At 48.9% G+C, this 21,723-nt stretch overlaps 1 protein-coding gene across 3 annotated transcripts in view; it reads left to right on the top strand.

Moving 5' to 3' along the window:
• The first annotated feature begins 833 nt into the window (after positions 1–833).
• The window catches only part of PACC1 (proton activated chloride channel 1), a 41,258-nt gene continuing 20,368 nt past the window's right edge, over positions 834–21,723 (top strand). The window contains exons 1-3 of one of the 3 annotated variants that reach the window (XM_070473909.1): positions 834–852; positions 8,626–8,775; positions 15,063–15,159. In XM_070473909.1, the coding sequence (XP_070330010.1) occupies positions 8,740–8,775; positions 15,063–15,159 (133 nt within the window). In that variant the 5' untranslated portion in view covers positions 834–852; positions 8,626–8,739. Of the gene's footprint in view, positions 853–8,625; positions 8,776–15,062; positions 15,160–17,346; positions 18,644–18,685; positions 21,443–21,723 lie in introns of those variants that run through there. The other 2 variants (XM_070473912.1, XM_070473911.1) reach the window with 2 other exon arrangements.

The following is a 21,723-nucleotide window of genomic DNA, read 5'->3' as shown; positions in this document are numbered from 1 at the left end:
AAAGGTTGGGCACATCAAAGACATACCCCGAAATAATAATGGCTAACATTTGTGCAAGGATTTATTTCTTCGTTGATTCAGCAAATGCTTTTTGAGGGTCTCCACCTACCAGGTCACTGAAGAAGGCAGATCCACGCCCAACAGAGGCTACGTTCTATGGGTGAAATAGACAAAAGTAGCGTGTTAGGTGGTGATGAATGCTAGGAAGGGGGGGAAATGGGCAACAGAATAGAGAGCATTGGGAATTGGAATTTTAAATAGGCTGACAGGGAGAAAGCCCCAGGGAAGACGGTATTTGTATAAACGTCTAGAGGAAATATGCTCAGATGGTAAAGAATCTGCCTGCAATGCAAGAGACCCAGGTTCAATCCCTGGATGGGGAAGATCCCCTGGAGAAAGAAATGGCAACCCACTCCAGTATTCTTGCCTGGAGAATCCCATGGACAGAGGAGCCTGGCAGGCTACAGTCCATGGGGTCGCAAAGAGTTGGACACAGCTGAGCAACTAATGCACATACACACTTTGGGGAATGAGGGAGGCAGCCTGGAGGTGCGGGGAGCAATCCTTGCAAAGGAAAAACAGCAGAAATGCTGAGGAAGGAGAGTGTCCTGCTTGTTGGAGGAACAGCAAAGGGGGAAGAAGGGTAGGAGGTGAGTTCAGGGGGTAAGGGGGTATAGGGGGCTGGAGGCAAGGGGCAGATCATGTGGGGCCTCACAGCTTATTCTTTCTTTAATGACTTTGGGTTTTAGGCTGAGTGAATGGAAGAGAGGAATGAGTTAAAATGTTCATGGAATGACTTTGGCTGTCCTGTGTGGAGAAGAGACAGAAGTGGGAGCTACTGTTATAATCCAGGTGAGAGATGATGGTGATTTGGCCCCGGTCCGTAGCAAGGGAGGTGATGAGAAGTGGGTGGATCACAGATTTGTTTTGCATGTGTGGCTCACAGGATTTGCTGACAGATAAGACATGGGGTCTGAGAGACAGAGAGGAGCCAAGAATGACCCCGAGGGTTTTTGGCCTGGGCAGCAGAAGGATGGAGTCGCCACTTACTGAGATAAGGAGAGACGGTAGGAGGAACGGGTTTGGGTGAAGATCAAGATCAGGCGTGTTCACTCTGAGAACACTTAGACAGCCAGGTGGAAGTCTCAAATAGACAGTTGGCTGTATGAGTCTGGAATTGGAGGGAGAGCTCAGGCTAGAGAGAGAAACTTTGGAACTCTTGGCATTTAGTTTGTATTTAAAGCCACGGAATGGATGAGATCATCAGGAAGGGCATGTAGACGGAAAGGAGGCAGGACCGAGGACTGAGTTCTTGGGGCGTGCCAACATTTGGTGGTTGGGAGAACTGGCCACCAAAGATGGGCTTGCTGTGTACCAAGCACTTTTACGGCTATTAGCTGATTTAATCCTCACTGTAACTCTATGAAGCTCCTCTGTCCATGGGGTTTCTCAGGGAAGAAGACTGGAGTTGGTTGCCATTTTCTTCTCCAGGGCATCTTCCAGACCCAGGAATTAAACCAGAGTTTCTGGCATTGCAGGCAGATTCTTTACCGACTGAGCTATGAGGGAATCCCACTCTTTGTACTAAGAGCTGCTGTTATCACACATTTTACAAAGGATGAAACTGAACAGCACAGACCTTACGTGCCTTGCTCAGTGTCACACCGTAGGTGGCAGAGCCAAGATTCAGGTGTGGGCCCTGTGTCCCGGAGCCACCAGGCTATCCCTCCCCTCTGTGACTGTGCCAGGTTCTCAGCCCTGCACTTCTTCAACAGGGTGGGCTTTGGTTACAGAGCAACCCAAACAGGACATTTCCACAAACCATCTGAATCTTAATTTCCACATCAGTAACATACCAGCCTACCTCCTAGGTAGGACTGTGTTGAAACTAAAAGTGATACAGGTGTGAAAATCTGTGTAAGCTGTGCAATATCTGTGTCACACCATGTCACCAGGTCTCCGGGTTAGAAGAGGCCCTGCTAAGCCCTTAGAATATCACCCCCTTCCTGAGGCATCTTGTTCCTTGGCATACAGGATGCAGCATCTCTGCTCGAGCCCTTTTCTCTCCCTACAGTTGTATTGTTAGGAACTGCTCTGGGCCCAAGGAAGCTCCCTATAATTTCCACTAATCAGATCTAGCTTCCCCATCCCAGAGACGCCGAGTGTGAGCCTGTAATGTAATAGCATGTTCACATGCCCTTGGATTTCTCCAGGCATCCTCCTGGTTGCTCTTCCCTACTGGAACCCATGTTTGTTTTCCCAAACGAATCAGCCAGTGACCTTCGAGCAAAACAGAAACTACTTTATGGCTGTAATGTAGGGAGTTGGTTACATAGGTGAAGGAAGAGGCTAAAAAGCAGCCCTGGGGGAGCCCAGAGATTAGCTCAGCAGGAAGATTGGTACCATCCGGGACTGTTTTAGAGTTTAGGAGCCTGGGTCACCTGACTGAAGCTAGAACCACACACACAGACACACACACACACACACACACAAAACGTTGGCATCAGGGCTAGAGCTGTGGAAGGGAAGCTGCTGGGGCAGAGCACAAGGGAGAGAAAAACCCTGGCTTCTCTTTGCCCAGTTCTGCTCCAGGCTTCCAGCAGAGCTTCCTCTTGACTGAGCCCAGTGGAAAGCCAAGCATCAGGACCAGTCCCTGTAACCCAGAGCAGGAGAGGCAAGAATGGGATCTGAGCGCAAACAAGTCCAGGATCAGCCCAATCCAGCCTCCACCGACCTGGCTCCTACCCGCTCATCTTGTTATCAAGTCCAAGCTCTCTCAGCTCACCGCACGAGAGGCCAATGAATCTGAGAGACCAGGGGTTGAGGCGCGGAAGAGACCTTAATCCGGGAGCCAGCAGACCGAGAAGATGGCAGGCTAGTGCCTCAAAATGACCATCTTATTGGGGCCTGGATGCCAGATTCTTTTGTAGAGTCAGAGAGAAAGAAGCAATGAGGAACTAAAGTCAAAAGGCAAAACAGAGAGGGAGAGGCAGTGGGGAAGTAAAGGGAAAGGGTCTACAGTCTTGCAAAACATCTCCAAGGGAATGGCCAGCCTTCGGAAGGGGTGTTTTCATCTCTTCTATTGACAGGTGGGCAGGGACAAACCATCACTCCACGAGCTGAACAAAGGCACTTTAGTTTACAGTCAGGCAGAGTGGGCAGGGTCCTCCAGGCAAGACAGTAAGTATAATTATAATAGCAAAAGCAAGAAAAGCAAGTCAAAGAAACAGTTTCCAACGTGGAGTCAGAATCGGCTTCCTTCCTGCAACCATCTGACTGCCTCCTAAAGGCCCCTCCATCAGCCCCCTCCAGCGACATCACCTGTTTGGGTCCCAGCCTGGGCCTCCATACTGGGGTACAGGTCCACATGGGCCTGGGGTGCAGGTCGTCAGGACCTTCTTGTCACTCAGGTCTCAGCTCACAGTAATCTACCATCTTGAGGCCTTTCTGGACTCCCCACGATCAGTGCCTCCTCCCACAGCCGCCCTGTCACTCGTATGCTATTCCCGTGTTCTCTTTTCCTTTATTTAGAGCTCTGGTCACTATGTGAAATTACTTTGTTCATTTCTTTATTCAACTACTCTGGGTACCAGCAACCACCAATCATATCCTTGTCAGAGGCCCTGGGATACAGAAGTGAGCCAAACACATAAACACCTCATCTTCAAGGAGCTGAAACAGTACAAGGAGGGTGAAAATATTGGTGGCTAAAAAGTTCGTACGGGTTTTTCTGGACACTGGTACAGAAAAATCCGGTCGACTGAAAAGTACTCACAACCTAAAAGTTGAGAGTTATGTTTCATTTGGTGGAAATTTTTAGGACTTGCAGCCCAGGAGATAGCATCTCAAGTGACTCTGGGAGAGTTGCTTTGAAGAGGCGAAGGGAGGAGCCAGGTTATGTGGAAGTTTTGCAACAAAGGGCAGGTAGTCTGAACATTAAAAGATGATTGTTAGTTAAAGAAAGCCAGATAACCCAATTAAGGAATATAGCTCTTTTCTATGTATGGGAAGATGGAAGATCTGGGCTCACTGAAATCATCCCTTTCATATGCACCTCAGCTATCTGGGGCCAGTTCTGGTATTTTCACATCCTATGCTTTCTTTTCTGAAGGTTTACCGTAGGAAGCGGCTGCAGTGTGATGGCTGCTAGATGGCAGGTCTTCTCCTTCCTTAGTTCCCTTAGGGCTCACTGGCTCATTGGGAGAGCTGGAATGGCTGATGACTATGACATCCTTGCATTCTTGTTTACTGATATAGCAGGAAATATTCAATTTTTCAAATCCAGTATAAGAAATTCAGAAGGTGGTACATACTAGGGCAAAAAGTAAAGCCACGTAGGGGGATGAGGTGGCAACAGGGTTTGCTGTTTAAACAGGGTGCTCAGAGGAGGTGATCCTGATATAGATAAGGAGATGCTGGGAGAAAGACCTGAAGGCAGTGAGGAAGTGAGTCATAGAGTTCCCAGGATTAGAGCAGTCCCAGAACAGGGAACAGCCACTGCAAGTCTCTTAGGCTCAGCATGTTAAGGTGAGGAGAGAGAGGGTGAGGGGAGGAATAACAGACAAGGTAGGCACTGCAGGACAGATCCTACAGTGCCTGGTAGGTCCCCTGTCAGGACTCTGGCTTTGGAGGAAGAGAAGCAGGGGAGTGACGTGATCTGCCTTTGTCTAGCAGGCTCTCCCTGACAGCTGTGTTGGGAATTGGCCGTGGTTGTAGCCAGGGTGGAAATAGAGAGGATCAGCTAGGAGGCAACTGAAAATAACCTACGAGAAATGCTGGTGGTTTGTGCCATGATGGTGATGATGGAGGTGATGGAAAAGGGGCCAGATTCTGAATAGAGTCAGCAGGATTTGCTGATTTAGATGTGGAGTGTAAGAGGAAGAAAAGAACCAAGGATGACTCCAGAGTTTGACCAAAGCAAATGGGAGGATGGAATTTATGACATTGAGGAAGCTTGAGAGGGGAGTGGGTTTGGGATAGGAAGAGCAACAGTTCCACTTAAAGCTTGCAGTAAACACTGACACCAATACACCATATCCTCACAGTGTGCTAGGTGGGATTCCAAGTACTTTACAACTGATGACTCACTGAATCCTTCAGAACTGTAGGGGCAGGTAGTGATATTCCTATTTTTCATGGAAGGTAATGGATGCACAGAGAGATTAAATAAAGTTCCCATTCAGTAAGTGGCAGAACCAAGACTTAGAACCAGGTTATCTCTGCTGTTGCCAGGTGGACATCCAGTGGAGAAGTTGCTTAGGCACCCGGACGGGTGAGCCTGGGCTTAGGGGAGAGCTGGAGCCTGGAGATGTGCATTTGAATTCACTTGGAATACAAAATTCACACTAGAATTGTGCTCTATTCCTAAGGCTGCTATATCAAAATGTCACAGACTTGGTTGCTTAAAATAACAGAAATGTATCCTATCATGGTTCTGGAGGCTAGAAGTCCAAAATCAAGGTGTCAGCTAGGTCATGCTCCCTCTAAGACTCTAGATAGAATCCTTAATTGCCTCTTCTTAGCCTCTGGTGGTGGCTGGCAATCCTCGGGATACTGCTCATTGCCTGACTAAGGACGGAGCCTGGCCTCCTGAACCATGCACCAGCAGGTGAATTACAGCTCACCATGGACTACAACTGCATCGGGCATTCTCCCGGTGTGTGTATCTTGATATCCTCTTCCATCTTCCTGTAAGGTCACGGGTTATAATAGATGAAGGGCCTTGCTTAGCATGACCTCATCTTAACTAATGACATCTGCCACAATCCTATTTCCAAGTAAGGTTACATTCTGGGATACCAGGAGTTAGGACTTCCATGTATCTTTTGGGGGAACACAATTCAACCCATAACAGGAATTTGTAGGGTATAGGTGGTAATTCAAGCCATGAGACTACAAGAGACCACTTTATTAGTCCCTCGGGAGTGAGAAGAAAGATCAAAGACCTAGCCTGAGGAAGGCCACCCTGTAGAGTTGAGGGGATGAGGAGAAATCAGCAAAAAGGCATCTGGAGAAGGAGCAGCAAGTGAGGTGGGAGGCAAAATGGGAGTATGTGGTGTCCTGAAGCCAGTGGCAGAAAGTGTACAAGAAGGAAGGAGGATGAGCTAGGCCAATGTAGTCAATAGATCGAGAGAGAAGAGGATGGGAAAATGGCCATCTGATTTGACAACTCAGAGGTCAGACTTTAATAAGCACCCTTTCAGTGGAGTGGAGAACATAAAAGCCTGATTGGTATGTGTTCATGTGGAAATGGGAGGAGAGGACTCAGGGACAGCAAGTATAGAAAATTCCATTTACATGTGCATGGTCTGCTTCTCGACTCTAGCATGGAAGAGCCACGAGAGCAAGGACCTTGGAGTACCCTATTCATGTCTATATCCCAGTGCTGACCACACTGTATTAATATTAAATATTTAATAATAATATTTAAATAATATTTAAATATTTAAACAATATTTAAATATTGTATTAATCAGTATCTCCTTCAAATGCAGGAACCCATCATTTTCCAGTCTGGTCATACACCAACAGAGTAGAGAGAAATGAGGGCTGGACTGGACTTCTCTGGTTCCTTCTACTTATACATTTCTATGAATTCGTGATTTGTTCTATCAACCCCCCCTTGTAGTAATGTAGTAAGGCATTTAATGAGTTGTTCATTATTGCCTATTTGTTTTGGTAAGCAACTGTTCAATGAAATGGCTGGAATAAGTGTTCCATTCATAAACCTAACATGTATTTGCTGATTGCCTACATTATGTTAGGTGCTATATATATTGTCCCATTTGATGATGTGAGAGGGGAGTTGGTGATGGACAGGGAAGCCTGGCATGCTGCAGTCCTTGGGGTCTTAAAGAGTCAGACACGACTGAGCGACTGAGCTGAACTGAGAGGGCCTAGGCTGGGGTGGAGTGGTCAGAAGAGCTGGTGGAGGCCCCCCACTAGGAACACTGGAGATTCAGGACGCTCTGATGTGGCTGGTGCTACGGTGGTCGCCACTGAGGAGGCCCTGCGTGGCCTGCGTGCAGGGGTCTGTAGAGTTGCAGCTGCACAGAACACAGGGCAAGCATTCACCAAGGCGTGAGCACCCTCTACCTGCTGCACTGCTGAGCAGCCCAGGGCGCCTCACAGAACAGCTGTTCCGGCAGTGGGAGGAGGGGAAGGTGTGAGTCCCACCGGCTACAGGGCAAACACCCAATTTTCCACCACATTCAGGGCAGGAGGCTTTTGCTGCTGCAAACAGCACATTTGGGTTTTGCTGCTTGACCTATTTTTGATTCAAAGAAGGACCTAGGAAGCAGGTAGCGTTTAGCAGTTGCATTCTAAGGCAAACAGAGGACCGCTCAGACCTGTGGGAGAGGGGCAGAGAGCCAGGATGAGAATCTAGAGGTCCTGACTCCATGGGTCTGGCCCAGGAATAATCAAAGAACTGGTTTCTGTTGCTTGTTCCTGGGTTAAATAATCTTCATTTGTTTATGGCCTTCTCCCCATCCTTTCTGAAACAAGGTACCTCAGTTTCCTCATCTGTAAAACAGAAAGAAAAATGCCCTTCTTACAGGGTTCCTCGTGGTATAAATGGCGTAATGGCCGTGAACTTGCTCGGTAACAATTTGCTCTGCAGATATTTACAACAGTAATAAACCACCAGGCCAGGCTTCCTCTTGCAATTATAGATTAGGATCTCCTACCCGTCTGAGTTGGCCCCCTTGTTCCACTTTCCACTCATCTTCTCCGCCCTTCCCCCTCCCATAAAGAGAGGAAGTAAGAGATGAGGAAAGCACGTGAGTCTAATGAGCGGGTGAACGAGTGGCTCTGGGTAACCCCACAGGCTTTGTTGTCACAGGAAAGCGGACCGCGGTCCCCTGCATCTGGTTCCATCATTTCATGCCAAATAGATGGGGAATCAATGGAAACAGTGACAGACTTTATTTGGGGGGGCTCCAAAATCACTGCAGATGGTGACTGCAGCCTTGAAATTAAAAGACTTGCTCCTTGGAAGAAAAGTTATGACCAACCTGCTTTATTAGAAAGCAGAGACATTACTTTGCCAACAAAGATTCGTCTAGTCAAAGCTATGGTTCTTCCAGTAGTCATGTATGGATGTGAGAGTTGGACTATAAAGAAAGCTGAGTGCTGAAGAAGTGATGTTTTTGAACTGTGGTATTGGAGAAGACTTTTGAGAGTCCCTTAGACAGCAAGGAGGTCCAACCAGTCCATCCTAAAGGAAATAAGTCCTGAATATTCATTGGAAGGACCGATGCTGAAGCTGAAGCTCCAATACTTTGGCCACCTGATGCGAAGAACTGACTCACTGGAAAAGACCCTGATGCTGGGAAGGGTTGAAGGCGGGAGAAGAGGACGACAGAGGATGAGATGGCTGGATGGCATCACCGACTCAGTGGACATGAGTTTGGGTAAACTCTGGCAGTTGGTGATGGACAGGGAAGCCTGGCGTGCTGTGGTCCATGGGGTTGCAAAGAGTCGGACACGACTGAACGGAACTGTCCTCCGCCTAGAACTACATTTCCCAGCAAGCCTTTCGCGGCCCCGGCGTCCGTGGGGCGCGAGGCGCAGGACCGAGTGTGGCCCCGCCTTGGTCACGAAACCGCTCCTCTCTCCTAACAGGTTTCGCGTCGCCGCCGAGAGCCGGCGAACCTCGGGATCGTGGCGGCCGTTCTCGGAGAGCTGCCTCTCGCGAAGTCGAGCGCGCTCAGGTGTGCCTTAGCTCCGGTCACGGCCATGATCCGCCAGGAGCTCTCCACATCCTACCAGGAGGTACGCGCACGGCAGTGGCGGGGACGGCGCGACAGCACAGTTTGCCGCGAGGCGGAGCGGGTCTCGGGGGTCTGGGCGTTTTCTGGGGTCCCTGGGGTGGGGGGCGTCCGGGCGGGCAGAGCGCGCCGCCGAGGAGCGGTCGGGGGAGGGGTCCCCCCGCGTGCTGAGCTGCGGCGGAGCAGGAAGGAAGCGGGGCGGGGAGTCTCCTCTGGACGCGGCGGTCGCTGGGCGGAAGGATAGAACGTTGGGGTCCCGGAACCGCGACCCGTAACCAGCCGGTGAAGGATTAAAAGCCTCGTCCGGACCCGGGCCGCAGCTCGGCCCGCCGGGCAGCACCCCGGGTCGCCTCGAGGACCGTGGGGTTCTTTGCAACAAGTGGAAGCACCCGCGCCCTTCTTCCTCCCCGGCCGGAGTAGAGGCGCCCTGGGCGGCAGCCCCCTACACGCCCAGGGCCTCGTGGCCCCTCAGCTGCTAGCGGTAGCGATCATCACTGCCCGTCTGAATGGCCAGCAAGCTTTGAGAATATGCCTTCTCCCACAGAGCTGCTGCTCGCTCCGCTCCGTTTCTCTCTCCTGTCTCACCTCCTCCCACGACTGTAACTCTCACGTTCCAGTTCTTTGTCTCTGTTGCCTGTCCTGAGCTACCGACGAGCGGTTCCAGCTCTTCCCCCAGACCAGCTTCTCCTTCTGACTCCAGCTCTCCTGTTCCTCCTCGAGGGTCCCAAACCCTGGTCCTCTCCGGTCCTCTCCCCTCTCGTGCCCCTCACCGTGGCCCCCTCCCTTGGCAAGTCAGGCAGCTTACATCCTCCATCCTCAGGTTTGTGTCCCTGAGTCTGCCCTGATCAGCGCTCCCTGTTTGGTGTCTTCCATGCTGTGCACATTTGTTCAGGGTCCTACCTTGACCCTGGGCTGGTAAAGAATCCTCCTGCAATGCGGGAGACCTGGCTTCGATCCCTGGGTTGGGAAGATTGCCTGGAGGAGGGAACGACTACCCACTCCAGTATTCTGGCCTGGAGAATTCCGTGGACCGTATGGTCCATGGGGTGAGTCGGACACGACTGAGCGACTTTCACTTCACTACCTTAATTCCAGAACATCCGTTTATACATACACCTGATGCTGGCACTGGTCTGCTCAGAACAGTCCAGACTTCTTAGCAAGCTCTGACAGCCCAGGAGCCCGTATCACGTCACCATCTCCTCACTCACCTAGGTTCTGACCACACTGGAAACTCACCATTTCAAAATATGTTCCTGCTATGCTTGTGCTCATACTGCTTCTTCAAGTCCTTTGGTTAAAATTCCCTTTTTTTACAAGGAGGGATCTCAAATCTCACGTGCTCCATGCAGTCTGACTTTCCAAACTAGTCTAAAGTTTCTGTCAGTCCCTCTCTTGGGAGCCGCTGCTGCCTTGAGCAATACTGATCAATACTCATGTACATTTCACTCTTTGTAAATGATACTGTGTGGAGTCTGTAAAGCAGATGGCTTCCCCTATAGTAGAAAGGGAAGCCAAGTTGAAAACAAGTTATATATTTGCCTGCGGTTTACCATTTTTTAATGCAGTATCCGAGCTAGAATCTGACTTTGGGACAAATTTCTGTGTTTCTCCTACCATGTCCTTTATCTCAAAGGAGCCTGTTGGATTTTAGCCAGTGCTAGGGATTTTGTGGCCCCTAGATTCTGTACCCGAGGCAGTGAGGGAATCCTGGGGAATGAGTTGTGTCTTTTCCTGACTCTGCAAGTTTTCAGGTTTATAGGGAATAGAGCATAATGGATAAATACTAGGACTTAAAAATGTTTTTGATTTATTTATTTTTGGCTCTGCTGGGTCTTTGTTGCTGTCGTGCTTTCTCTAGTTGCGGTGAGTGGGGGCTACTGTTCGTTGCAGTGCACAGGCTTCTCATTTCGGGGGCTTCTCTTGTTGCCGAGCACAGGCTCTAGGCCGCGTGGGCTCAGTGGTTGCAGCTCCTGGGCTTTAGAGCACAGGCCCAGTCGTCATGGTGTACGGGCTTAGTTATTCCTTGGCATGTGGAATCTTCTCCAACGAGGGATTGTACCTGTGCATTGGCAGGTATATACTTCACCACCGAGCCACCAGGGAACCCCCAAATACTAGGACTTTTAAGTAAAAAAGCCCGAGTTCCTATCCTTGCCTTGCCTCTTGCCATTTGTGTGACTTTTGTCAAGTCACTTCTCTGAGCCTCCAGTTTATCTGTAAAATGAAGGTAATGGTAGTCCTTATCTCATGGGCTGTGAGGATTAGCTGAGTTGGTATGTAGGGTGCTTAGCTCAGTGCCTGCCAGTAGTGGCCCCTCAGTGGATGTTAGTTCTTGTTAACAGGGTGTGGGCAGCTCCTGCTTCTGGGAAGCTTTGGGGTCCTGGTTTACAGGACCCTGTCCCTCATCACCTGCACGTAAACTCTACCGTCCCCTTCTCAAGCAAGGCTCCTAACACGTTTGCTAAAACAGACAGTTATCCTGCTTGCAGGGCCAAGGGTGGATTCAGTTTCTGTTGCCCCATGGTGGGAGACACTTCCCTTGCCTTCCTCAGTGGCCCATTCCTGTCTCACCTTCAGAAGAAGCGGCCTCCTGACTCTTGCAGGCATCATGCTGGAGAACTTGGCCAGGGTCGGGCAAGGAGGTGGGTTTGTTATGGCTTTAGGTAGTCAGGAGGGGACCTGGGTTAGGGGCCTGTTAGGGTTATAGGCCAGAGAAGGCAATGGCCCCCACTCCAGTACTCTTGCCTGGAAAGTCCCATGGATGGAGGAGCCTGGTGGGCTGCAGTCCATGGGGTCGCAAATAGTCGGACTCGACTGAGCAACTTCACTCTCACTTTTCACTTTCATGCATTGGAGAAGGAAATGGCAACCCACTCCAGTGTTCTTGCCTGGAGAATCCCAGGAATGGCAGAGCCTGGTGGGCTGCCGTCTATGGGGTCGTACAGAGTCAGACATGACTGAAGTGACGCAGCAGCAGCAGCAGCAGCAGCAGGGTTGTAGGCTGAACTTGTGTGAAGCTTGGATGCTAGAGTGCTGGGCCTTTCCAGGACTTTCCCTTTGGCCAGCGGGACCCTGGGGTCCTCTTGGTCTGTGTTCCCACTGGGGGCCTGGGTCTCCTGGTATCTTCTTTAAACTCCTAGCCTGCCGGGGTCCAGCCCCAGGAGGATCCAGGGGAACCCTCAGGATGAACGGCGTCGGCGAATGAGAAAAAGAGAGAGGGAGAGAGACCAGACCAGGATATGTGGCAGAGTCTGGCAGTTGCTTTATTTTTCACCATCGCCTTTATACCCTAAGTTGGTACCTTTCTAAGGGGCAGATAAGCACACAGACTTAGTTTAACGTTACATCAGCTTGTCCTTCAGGAAACCAGGTGTGCTCTGTATATTTTTGTTTATGAGCGTCTTTTCCCATAGATTTTTTGTACATTATCTTCTGGCCTTGAGGTTAGCAGAAAACAGAAAAGTGGCAGTCTCATGGTGCAGCAAGTCGCAACATAATAGAAATACAATCCTGTTAACATAAAAGTCAATCTTTTTGCAGAAATTCTCTGCTAAGTTTATCTAAAAAGTTTAGCACACAAAGACTCTGTGGCTCTGGTGAGGCAGCCCCTGTTTAGCACTCCTGGTTAAAGTTAACAGTTATCTTATTGTTTTTACACTAGGGCTAAACTCTTATTTTACTATATCTTTAACTATATTAATAATAGTTTCCACTGCACAACCTCAGCACATTAACATCAATCAAACGTTGATCTAATAACCACTTTTAAAACAATATTTTTTGTATTCTCTAATAGGGCTTCCCCCCACCCCCAAAGGGCTCTGTGCCTATTAGGGCCCTTTTTATGGTTAATCTCTATGTATAATATCTTCTGGCTTTCAGGCCTGTTGACAATTTATGGCTTGCACCTAGTGCAACTTTAAGCAACTTTAGTAGCCAACCCTGTCTTTTTTGTGGTTAACCTATTTTCTTTCTATTAGGTGTCATCTTCAAGGGAGCTAGATAGGATTACAGTTTTTACAGAACAGAAATGCAAAGGATTACAAAAGCAGCAGATATGGCACAAAACAGGCTCTTAGTCCAAAAGTTAATTACCTGCAAGAAGTCACCAGCTAATCTCTATCTAAACTATTTTCTATTAGGCACATATGTGGCTATAACATTTTGGGGGCTTTTTTCACCTCGCAGAGGAACCTATGCTTAATAGTTTCTTTTGTTAGTATACTGTGCTTAGGATGTTTAGAACAATCATGAGCATTTTTTGCAATAAGAGCACACATTTATCAAACAAACCTGGAGGGTCCCTTATCCTAGATGGCCTTGCCTGTCAGGTTTTTTCCTCATGACCTCGTCATGGATGGGGTCCCAGACGGCCTTGCCTGCCCGGTATTTTCTTCATGACCTCGTCACGGGTGGGACCTCCCCACGGGCGGGACCTCCCTTAACGGCTCCCAGCATCAGCCCTCTTTCATGTGCTAGTTTTCCTTTTCTTTTGGGCTTGGAAGGCTTTAAACTATAAGTTTTCCCTGATCCTAAAAGGGCAGGTGTGGAGGAGGAGATGGAAGAGTATTAGGTACATAAGAGCTTTATTTTAGCTCAAGTCTCATAGAGATGAATTTTTAATGAAAATGTCTTAAGGGACTTCCCTAGTGGTCCAGAGGTTAAGAATCCACCTGCCAATGCAGGAGACACAGGTTCAATCCCTGGTCCGGGAGGATCCCAGGTGCCACGGAGCAACTAAGCTCGTGCGCTGCAACTACTGAGCCCGTGTGCCTAGAGCCTGTGATCTGGAACAAGAAAAGCCTCTGCAATGAGAGGTCCACGCAGCACGACTGGAGAGTAGCCCTCACTTGCTGCAACTAGAGAAAAAGCCTGAGCAGCCGTGAAGTCCCAGCATAGCCAGAAATAAATACATAAGTAAATTTTTTTTTTAATGAGAAAAAATATTTTAAAAAAAGAGAAAATATCTTGAGACCTTGAGTGTTGACATTGTGAACCTAAGAAAACACTGGGGAAATCTATTCCCACCCCCACCCTCCCAATCCAGGAGATTGCTGGCTGCTACCTGGAGTGAGACACTCTGGTCTTGATGTTTCTTGCTCTTCTCCTTGATACTTGGAGCCTTGTCGGTTATCACTGTATCATTGTCCCCATTTGACAGGTGAGAACACTGAGGCAGTGAGGTGGAGGTTGCCTGCTCTGAGCCTGCTCATTAGCACCTGTCTCTGCAGCACTTTGTTCTGCATTTGCAGCCTGAGTTGGTGGACTTTAGCTCCACGCCAACTTCACTGTTCCATCTTCTGCCTCAGCAGACGCTAAGCTTGCATTTCCTCCTCCTCCGGAAAGTGATTAAGAGCGTGGGTTTTGGAACTAGACTAACTTGGATTTGGCTCCTGTCTCTGTGGCCGTGGAAATTCTTGTGAGTTGAATTGTGTTCCCTGAAAAGATACATTGACGTCCTCACCCCCAGCACCTCAGAGAGTGACCTTATTTGGAAAGAGGGTTATTGCAGATGTACTTAGTTAAGACGAGGTTGTACTGGGGGAAAATGGCCCTAAATCAGCATGCTTGGTATTCTTACTAGAAGGATGACTGTGTGGAGACACAGACTCCATGTAAAGATGGAGACAGTGTGGAGAGTGGATGCATCTACAAGCCATGGAGCATGAGGAATTGCTGGCGTTACCTGGAGCTAGAAGAGAGGCATGGAAGAGGTTCTCTATCCCAGCCTTCAGAAGGAACCAGCCCTGCCGTCACTTCGACTTCAGCTTGTTAGCCTCCATAACTATGAGGGGATAAATTCCTGTTGTTTTCAGCCAGCTCGTTTGTGGTGCTTTGTTATGGCAGCCCTGGAAGACTAACATATAAGAAGTTATTTGAAATTCCTGAGCTTCATTGTGTTCATCTGTAGAGCTGGTATAACATACCCTGCATCATGGGCTTCCCTGGTGGCGTTAGTGGTAAAGAACCCGCTTGCCCATTCAGGAGATGTAAAGAGACACGGTTCGATCTCTGGGTCGGGAAGATCCCCTAGAAGAGGGCCTGGCAACCTAGTGCAGTATTCTTGCCTGGAAAACCCCATGGACAGAGGAACTTGTCTTTGGGGTTGCAAAGAGTCAGATAGGACTGAAGTGACTTCACATGCACGCATGCACATACCCTGCAACGTATGATCTTCTATTTTTTTGGTGATAATTAAGTGAGAAGCAGCCTCTGCTTGCTTATTTTAGTCCAGAAAGGCCAAGCTGATGGAGCTGACGGCTTTGTGCTCTTTGTTCCCGTCTTTAGCTGAGTGAGGAGCTGGATCAGGTGGTTGAGAACTCAGAGCAGGCGGACGAGCGGGACAAGGAGACGGTCAAAGTCCAGGGTCCAGGGATCTTGCCAGGTAAGTGGATTCAGTGCTGGGGGTGGACGAGCCCCATGCTGAGCCCTTGCTGCAGCTGTAGGCCGCAGTCCAGCCGGATCCCTGCCCCGTGTCGGATCTCCAGTATCACCCTCGTTTTGCAGCCATACATACTTAACCAGCCTCCGGACAGAGGATGTGGTCATGCCGGCATCCGCTCTTTTCTGTCCTCTGGTTTGAGCCAGATCCCGAGGCCCGGTCATTGAATACAGTGGCAGGGACTTTGGGTCTCTGCTTTTCTGTTTTTTTCCCCCTGGGAAGCTGTTGGCAGTTGAGCCTCTGATACCTGGGTCACTTCCCAGGGTCCTCTGGGAGATTATCTGGTAGGCTCACGTCTCCGACAAGAGGCCTCTCCAGTTTCGTTGCCCCCCAGCTAGCTGGTCCCATCAGTAAGGTGGCATCCTGCAGAGCCTGGCAGTGACAACGTCTGATACGTCCGCCCCTTGTTCGTCCTGCCTACACTCTGCTCCCTTAGCTGCCATCATGTGACACTGTGCTGCTCAGGCTACTCCTTGCAGCCCCTTTTGCAGTCACCCTTCCGCTCTTGGGCATTAAATATTTGCCAGAGGCCCCTTCTTCCAGTCTCTGGTGGGTATCCTCACCCAAGCCCCCTCCCCTGCTTCAGTCACTGTTTGCTCACACGTGTCTGCTGTGGTTTTATCTCTGGCCCAGAGGTACCTTTTTACATATGCTGTACCCTGATTCCCAGGCGATGGCTCTGCTTAGATGTCCCAAAGTTCCCCCGAAGTCCACATGTCCAAAGTTGACCTCATGGTTTCCCCACTGCCAGCTTGACCCTCTCCCAGTGTTTCCTGTTTCCAGGGACAATGCCAGCACCACCCAGTTGGACCCGAGAGTCATTCTTTTTTCCTTCCTTCTCCGCTTCCCCGTTTTCACTGCCCCTTGATCCTACTGGGGTTTTACTTCAGGCCTCGCTCCAGGCTTTTTTGTTGTTTTATTCCTCTGCCTGGAGTTCTCTTCTGTCTGTCATCTAGTTAACGTATAATCGTCTTTCAGCTGTCAGCTCACTTTTTTTTTTTCCTGCAAAGCCTTGTCTGACTGCCTGGCTAGATCATGTCCACTGTCACTGGTAATCTCTGCGTCTCTGGCTTGCAACTGTCACTGATGGATGGTGTAAGAGTTTGCCTGACTGTTGGATTAATGTCTGTGTAGTCTACTAGACTCTAAACCCCACCAAGGTAGAAACCAGTCCTTTTTGCTTCCCCACTCAGCCCTGACTGTGCAATAAGGATTTGTCAAATGAATGCCTGAGTGAATGAGTGAGTGGAGTCCCGCCTGACTCCAGCTTCTTGGGTGGATTGAGGGAGGTGGGGTTCTGCTCCTCTGGATTCCCATATTTGGAGGGGTGGGGATGGGATCGGAAATTCTGTGGTTGTGTCTGATCCTTAGAGAAGACTTTGTAGAAGGAAAGAGGCAGGAAGGGCAGCTAACATTTACTGACTGTTTCCCCCAGGCCAGGCCCTGTCATCCCCATGGCCATCTAATTCTCATGACAGCCCTGTGAGGCAGTCATCCTCTTGATTCCACTTGAGGCCCTACAGCTCAGGGAGGTTAAGTGCATTGTGGGAGAATCTTGAAGCTGGCCTGCAAACTGACTGCATCAGGCTCTGTCTGACCCCAGATGCTTTGTACTGACCTGTGATGGTTTGAAAAAATAATTTACGCATCCTTCTATTAAATTCCAATGTGCTAAAGGTTGTAGCAGGACTGCCCCCACTCTGACTCTGGACATTGCCTCCAAAGCCCTAAGGTCCTAGGGAGAGGGTTTTGAAAGCCTTGTGTATTAGTTTCTATCTTTTCTGTAACAAATTACCACAAACTTGGTGACTTAAAACGGCTCAGATTTATTATCTGACAGTCTTGGAGGTCAGAAATCCAAAATGAGTCTCCCTGGGCTAAAGTTAAGGTGTCAGCAGGCCTCAATTCCTTTCTGGAGGCTCCAGAGAAGAATCTATTTTAGTGCCTTTTCCAGCGTCAAGGCCTCCTGCCTTCCTCAGCTCATGTCCCTTCTTCCACCTTCAGGTCTTTCTCAGATCTCCTCGTTCTGACACTGACTTCTGCCTCCCTCTTCCATGTTTAATGAGCCCTTGTGATTATACTGGACCCATCCAGGTAATCCAGAATCATTTTATTTCCCTGTTGTTGTTTTTAATTAGTTGTCTACGTATTTTTTGGTTGTGCTGGGTGTTCGTTGCTGCATGTGGACTTCCTCTAGTTGCGGTGAGTAGGGGCTACTCTGTGGCACTGACAGGCTTCTCTTTGCGGTGGCTTCTCTTGTTTTTGAGCACAGGCTCTAGGTGCATGAGCTTTCGTAGTTGGCAGCTTGCGGGCCCCAGAGCACGTGGGCTTCAGTAGTTGTGGCGCACAGGCTCGGTTGCCCCAAGGCATGTGGGATCTTCCTGGACCAGGGGTTGAACTCACGTCCCCTGAATTGGCAGGCGGACTCCTACCCACTGAATAGGAAGTCCCATTTCCCCATTTTAAGGTCAGATAATCAGCAACTATAATCCCGTCTCTGCCCTGTAACTTGACATAATCACAGGTTCCAAGCTTGAGGACATGGACACCTTTGGTGGGTCATTATTTTGCCTGCTGCGCCCTGCACGGCCCTCTTGCCCCAAGGCAGAAGAGGATGGCTGGAGGCAGCAGGAAGAGGATGGAGGCCAGACTTGGAAAGATGAAGTTTCCTGTTGTGTTTCCTTTCAGAGATAAATGCCAGGCAAATGAGGACATGGCCATGACGACCTTCAACCTTAGCAGCCTCTCCTTCTGCCTCAGATTCCTGGGGCCTCAAAGCCTGCGATCGGTCAGAGCAGGAAGCCAGCCCCCAGGCAGGCGGATTTTGGGTAGTTGGTTGGCCAGCAAGAGCCTTCCCTGCTGTTGGGGGAACTCGGCTGGATGCATGTCCTGTTTAGACCGTAGACAGTCCGGTGCTCAGAAGTCCCTTTAGCCAGTCTCAATAGTGACTTTGGCGATGTGGTGTACGGCTTTCTGAGCTCATGGGGTGCCTCTGAGTCCCCTCACGGTAATAAAACTAACGGTACTGACGACGACAGCCACACTGGCTAGGTGCTCTCCTGCACCAGGCCTGGGTGGGGCTTTCTATATAGACTTTATCACTACTTTATAACCCTCCTAGCCACCCTCTGAGGGAGATGTTTAGTCCCAGTTGATAGACACACCCGGGGCACAGAGAAGTACTGTGCTCCAACTGAATGAATGGCAGGGCTCACGATGAACCTAGGCCTGTCTCTCTGAATGTATTCTGACTCTGGCTCAGTTGTTCCTGGATGAGGTGCTTTCTTGTCCTGAACTCCTGCCCATCATCCGCCAGAGTCACTCACGGACTCGGACTCCTTCATCTTTGCGCCAAATGCCAAAACCGCAAAGAAGGGGCGTGAGCCATGGCCTGCTTCCACGATTTCAGGCCATGTGGAGAGAGAAGGTGGGTTACCCCGAGAAGAACTTAACCCTCCTACAGAGCCTGCCCTGAACAACCGAATGGGGTGGGTTTCTCCCTGTTGCCTGCTTTCCTAGTGTTCATTACTCTTCTTTTGTAGCACAGCTGGGAGGGCATGTTTATTGACTGTAATTCTTTAGCTGTGTCAACCCCATGGGCCTGCCCCTGAGTTCTGTGAGGCACGAAGGTTTGTCCCCTCTCTACCTTCACTGTAATTACAGTGCTTAGTAGCCTGGCCCTCTCTAGGAGCTCCATGTATATCAGTGCTCTGGGAGAGGGAGGTGGGGATTTAGAGCAGGAAAGTATCTTATATCTAAGCCAACTTGAATGAATGAGTGAACGAAGGCCAAAGAAATGCTGGAGACGGGGGCTTCAGGAATGAGTGAACGAGGGCTGGTTGGTGAAGGAAGGGTGATGTATGGGTGGAAAAGAAGGGCCAGCCCGGGAGGAGGGGTGGCATGTGCAAACACACAGAGGTGGAATGAAAATAGGGTGTTTTAGCACCAGTGGAAAGCAAGTGGTTGGAACAGAAGGTGGGAGGTGAGGTAGGAAAGCTTGGCTGGGTCAGACTGGGGCAGGGTTTCAGCATTGGGGGATTTTGGCTTTCTCTAGGGAGCAGCAGTATTTAAAGGAATTAGAACAGAACAGTAAGAAATGAAGTAGGCATTTAAGGAAGATGAGTGTGCCAGAGTGTGGGGCTAGATTAAGGTGAAGCAAGCCAACTGTGGAAAATTCTTAAGGAGATGAAATACCAGCCCACCTTACCTGCCTCTTGAAAAATCTGTATGCAGGTCAGGAAGCAACAGTTAAAACTGGACATGGAACAACAAACTGGTTCCAAATCGGGAAAGGAATATAAGCAGACTGTATATTGTCACTGTGCTTATTTAACTTTATGCAGAGTACATCATGAGAAACACTGGGTGGGAGGAAGCACAAGCTGGAATTGAGATTGCAGGGGGAAATATCAATAACCTCAGATATGCAGATGACATCACCCTTATGGCAGAAAGTGAAGAAGAACTAAAAAGCCTCTTGATGAAAGTGAAAGAGGAGAGTGACAAAGTTGGCTTAAAACTCAACATTCAGAAAACTAAGATCATGGCAACCGGTCCCATCACTTCATGGCAAATAGATCAGGAAGCAATGGAAACAGTGAGAGACTTTATTTTGGGGTTCCAAAATCACTGCAGATGGTTGACTGCAGCCATGAAATTGAAAGACGCTTCCTTGGAAGGAAAGCTGTAACCAACCTAGACAGCATATTAAAAAGCAGAGACATTACTTTGCTAACAAAGGTCCATCTAGTCAAAGCTATGGTTTTTCCAGTAGTCGTGTATGGACGTACAAGTTGGACCATAAAGAAAACTGAATGCCAAAGAATTGATGCTTTAGAAGTGTGATGTTGTAGAGACTCTTGAGAGTCCCTTGGACTGCAAGGAGATCAAACTAGTTAGTTCTAAAGGAAATCAGTCCTGAAAATTCATTGGAAAGACTGATGCTGATACTGAAGCTCCAATACTTTGGCCACCTGATGAAAAGAAATGACTCATTGGAAGAGACCCTGATGCTGGAAAAGATTGAAGGCAGGAGGCGAGGGGGATGACAGAAGATGAGATGGTTGGATGGCATCACTGACTCAATGGACTTGAGTTTGAGCAAGCTGAGGGAGTTGATGATGGACAGGGAAGCCTGTCATGCTGCAGCCCATGGGGTTGCAAAGAGACAGACACAACTGAGCAACTGAACTGAACTGAAGGCAACTGTGCCATATCAGAGGCTGGAGGCCGATATGATAGGCTGCTTTGATGTGGGGGAGAGGGAAAAGGAAGAAACAAAGAAGATTCTGAGGTTTGGAGCCAGGTGAGTGGGAGAATAACATGCAGAGATAGAGTCCAGAGGGGCAAGTGGCTGGAAGAGAAGACACACCAAGCTTCAGTGGGTGTGGTGTCTGGGTGGAGTTGGTCCAGAGGCTGTGAGAGCTACAGGATTGACAGGAGAGAGGTGAGGACTGGACCCATAGCGGGAGGTTTAGGGGCCTGGCTGAAAGCCACGGACACAGAATGTGGAATAAGCAGGGAAGGGCCATGAGGACGGGAAGTGTCCTCATTTGGAGGCCAGAAGGGGAGGTGGGCTGGAGGTCGGAGTAGCGAGACAGGAAGACGGCACGGGGTGCTGAGTGTTGAGCAGCCGAGGCTGGAGTTAAGCGCCCAGCGCTCAGCACTGTATTCCCAGTGTTACTCTGAGGGACGTAATTCCACGCCACGATGTGGTTAAAGCCTCAGTCTGTTCATTTCCTCTCTATCCGGGGAAGCACAACCGCTTCTTATTCTTCTCAGAGGAGAAGATGAGACCAGACATGCTAATTGAATAAGCAGTTTATTGTATTAGGGATGTAATCAAATCGAAGAGAACATTTGGCTAGTTCTCCAGGGAAACAACTGTATATTAATAGAACAGACAAAGACAAGCAACCAAAGAAAAATAAGGTAAATTGAACCTCATCAAAATGAAAAACTTGCACATCAAAGGATATTTTCATGAAAGTGAAAAGATAGCCCCTAGGATGGAAGAAATTTTCAAATTTTATATCTGATAAAGGACTTGTATTTAGCAATTATAGAGAACTCTTAACAACTCAGTAATAAAAGACAACCCAATTAAAAGTGGACAAGGGATGTGAATAATGTTTCTCTAAAGAAGGTATAGAAATGACAGATAAACACATGAATAGATGCTCAACATTGTTAGTCTTTGGGAAATGCAAATCTAAACCACAATGAGGTGTAATTTCTTTTTTTTTTTCCATTTTTTTTTTTTTTTAAATTTTTATTAGTTGGAGGCTAATTACATCATTACAGTAGTTTTTGTTATACATTGATATGAATTAGCCCTGGATTTACATGTATTCCCCATCCCAGTCCCCCCTCCCACCTCCCTCTCCACCCGATCCCTCTGGGTCTTCCCAGTGCACCAGGCCCGAGCACTTGTCTCATGTACCCAACCTGAGCTGGTTATCCGTTTCACCCTAGATAATATACATGTTTCAATGCTGTTCTCCTGAA

This window comes from Odocoileus virginianus, chromosome 11 (genome assembly GCF_023699985.2).
Source record: "Odocoileus virginianus isolate 20LAN1187 ecotype Illinois chromosome 11, Ovbor_1.2, whole genome shotgun sequence".
NCBI classification, from domain to species: Eukaryota; Metazoa; Chordata; class Mammalia; order Artiodactyla; family Cervidae; genus Odocoileus; species Odocoileus virginianus.
The sequence above is the reverse complement of the archived record's forward strand: the minus strand, read 5'-3'. Positions and strand labels throughout refer to the sequence as shown.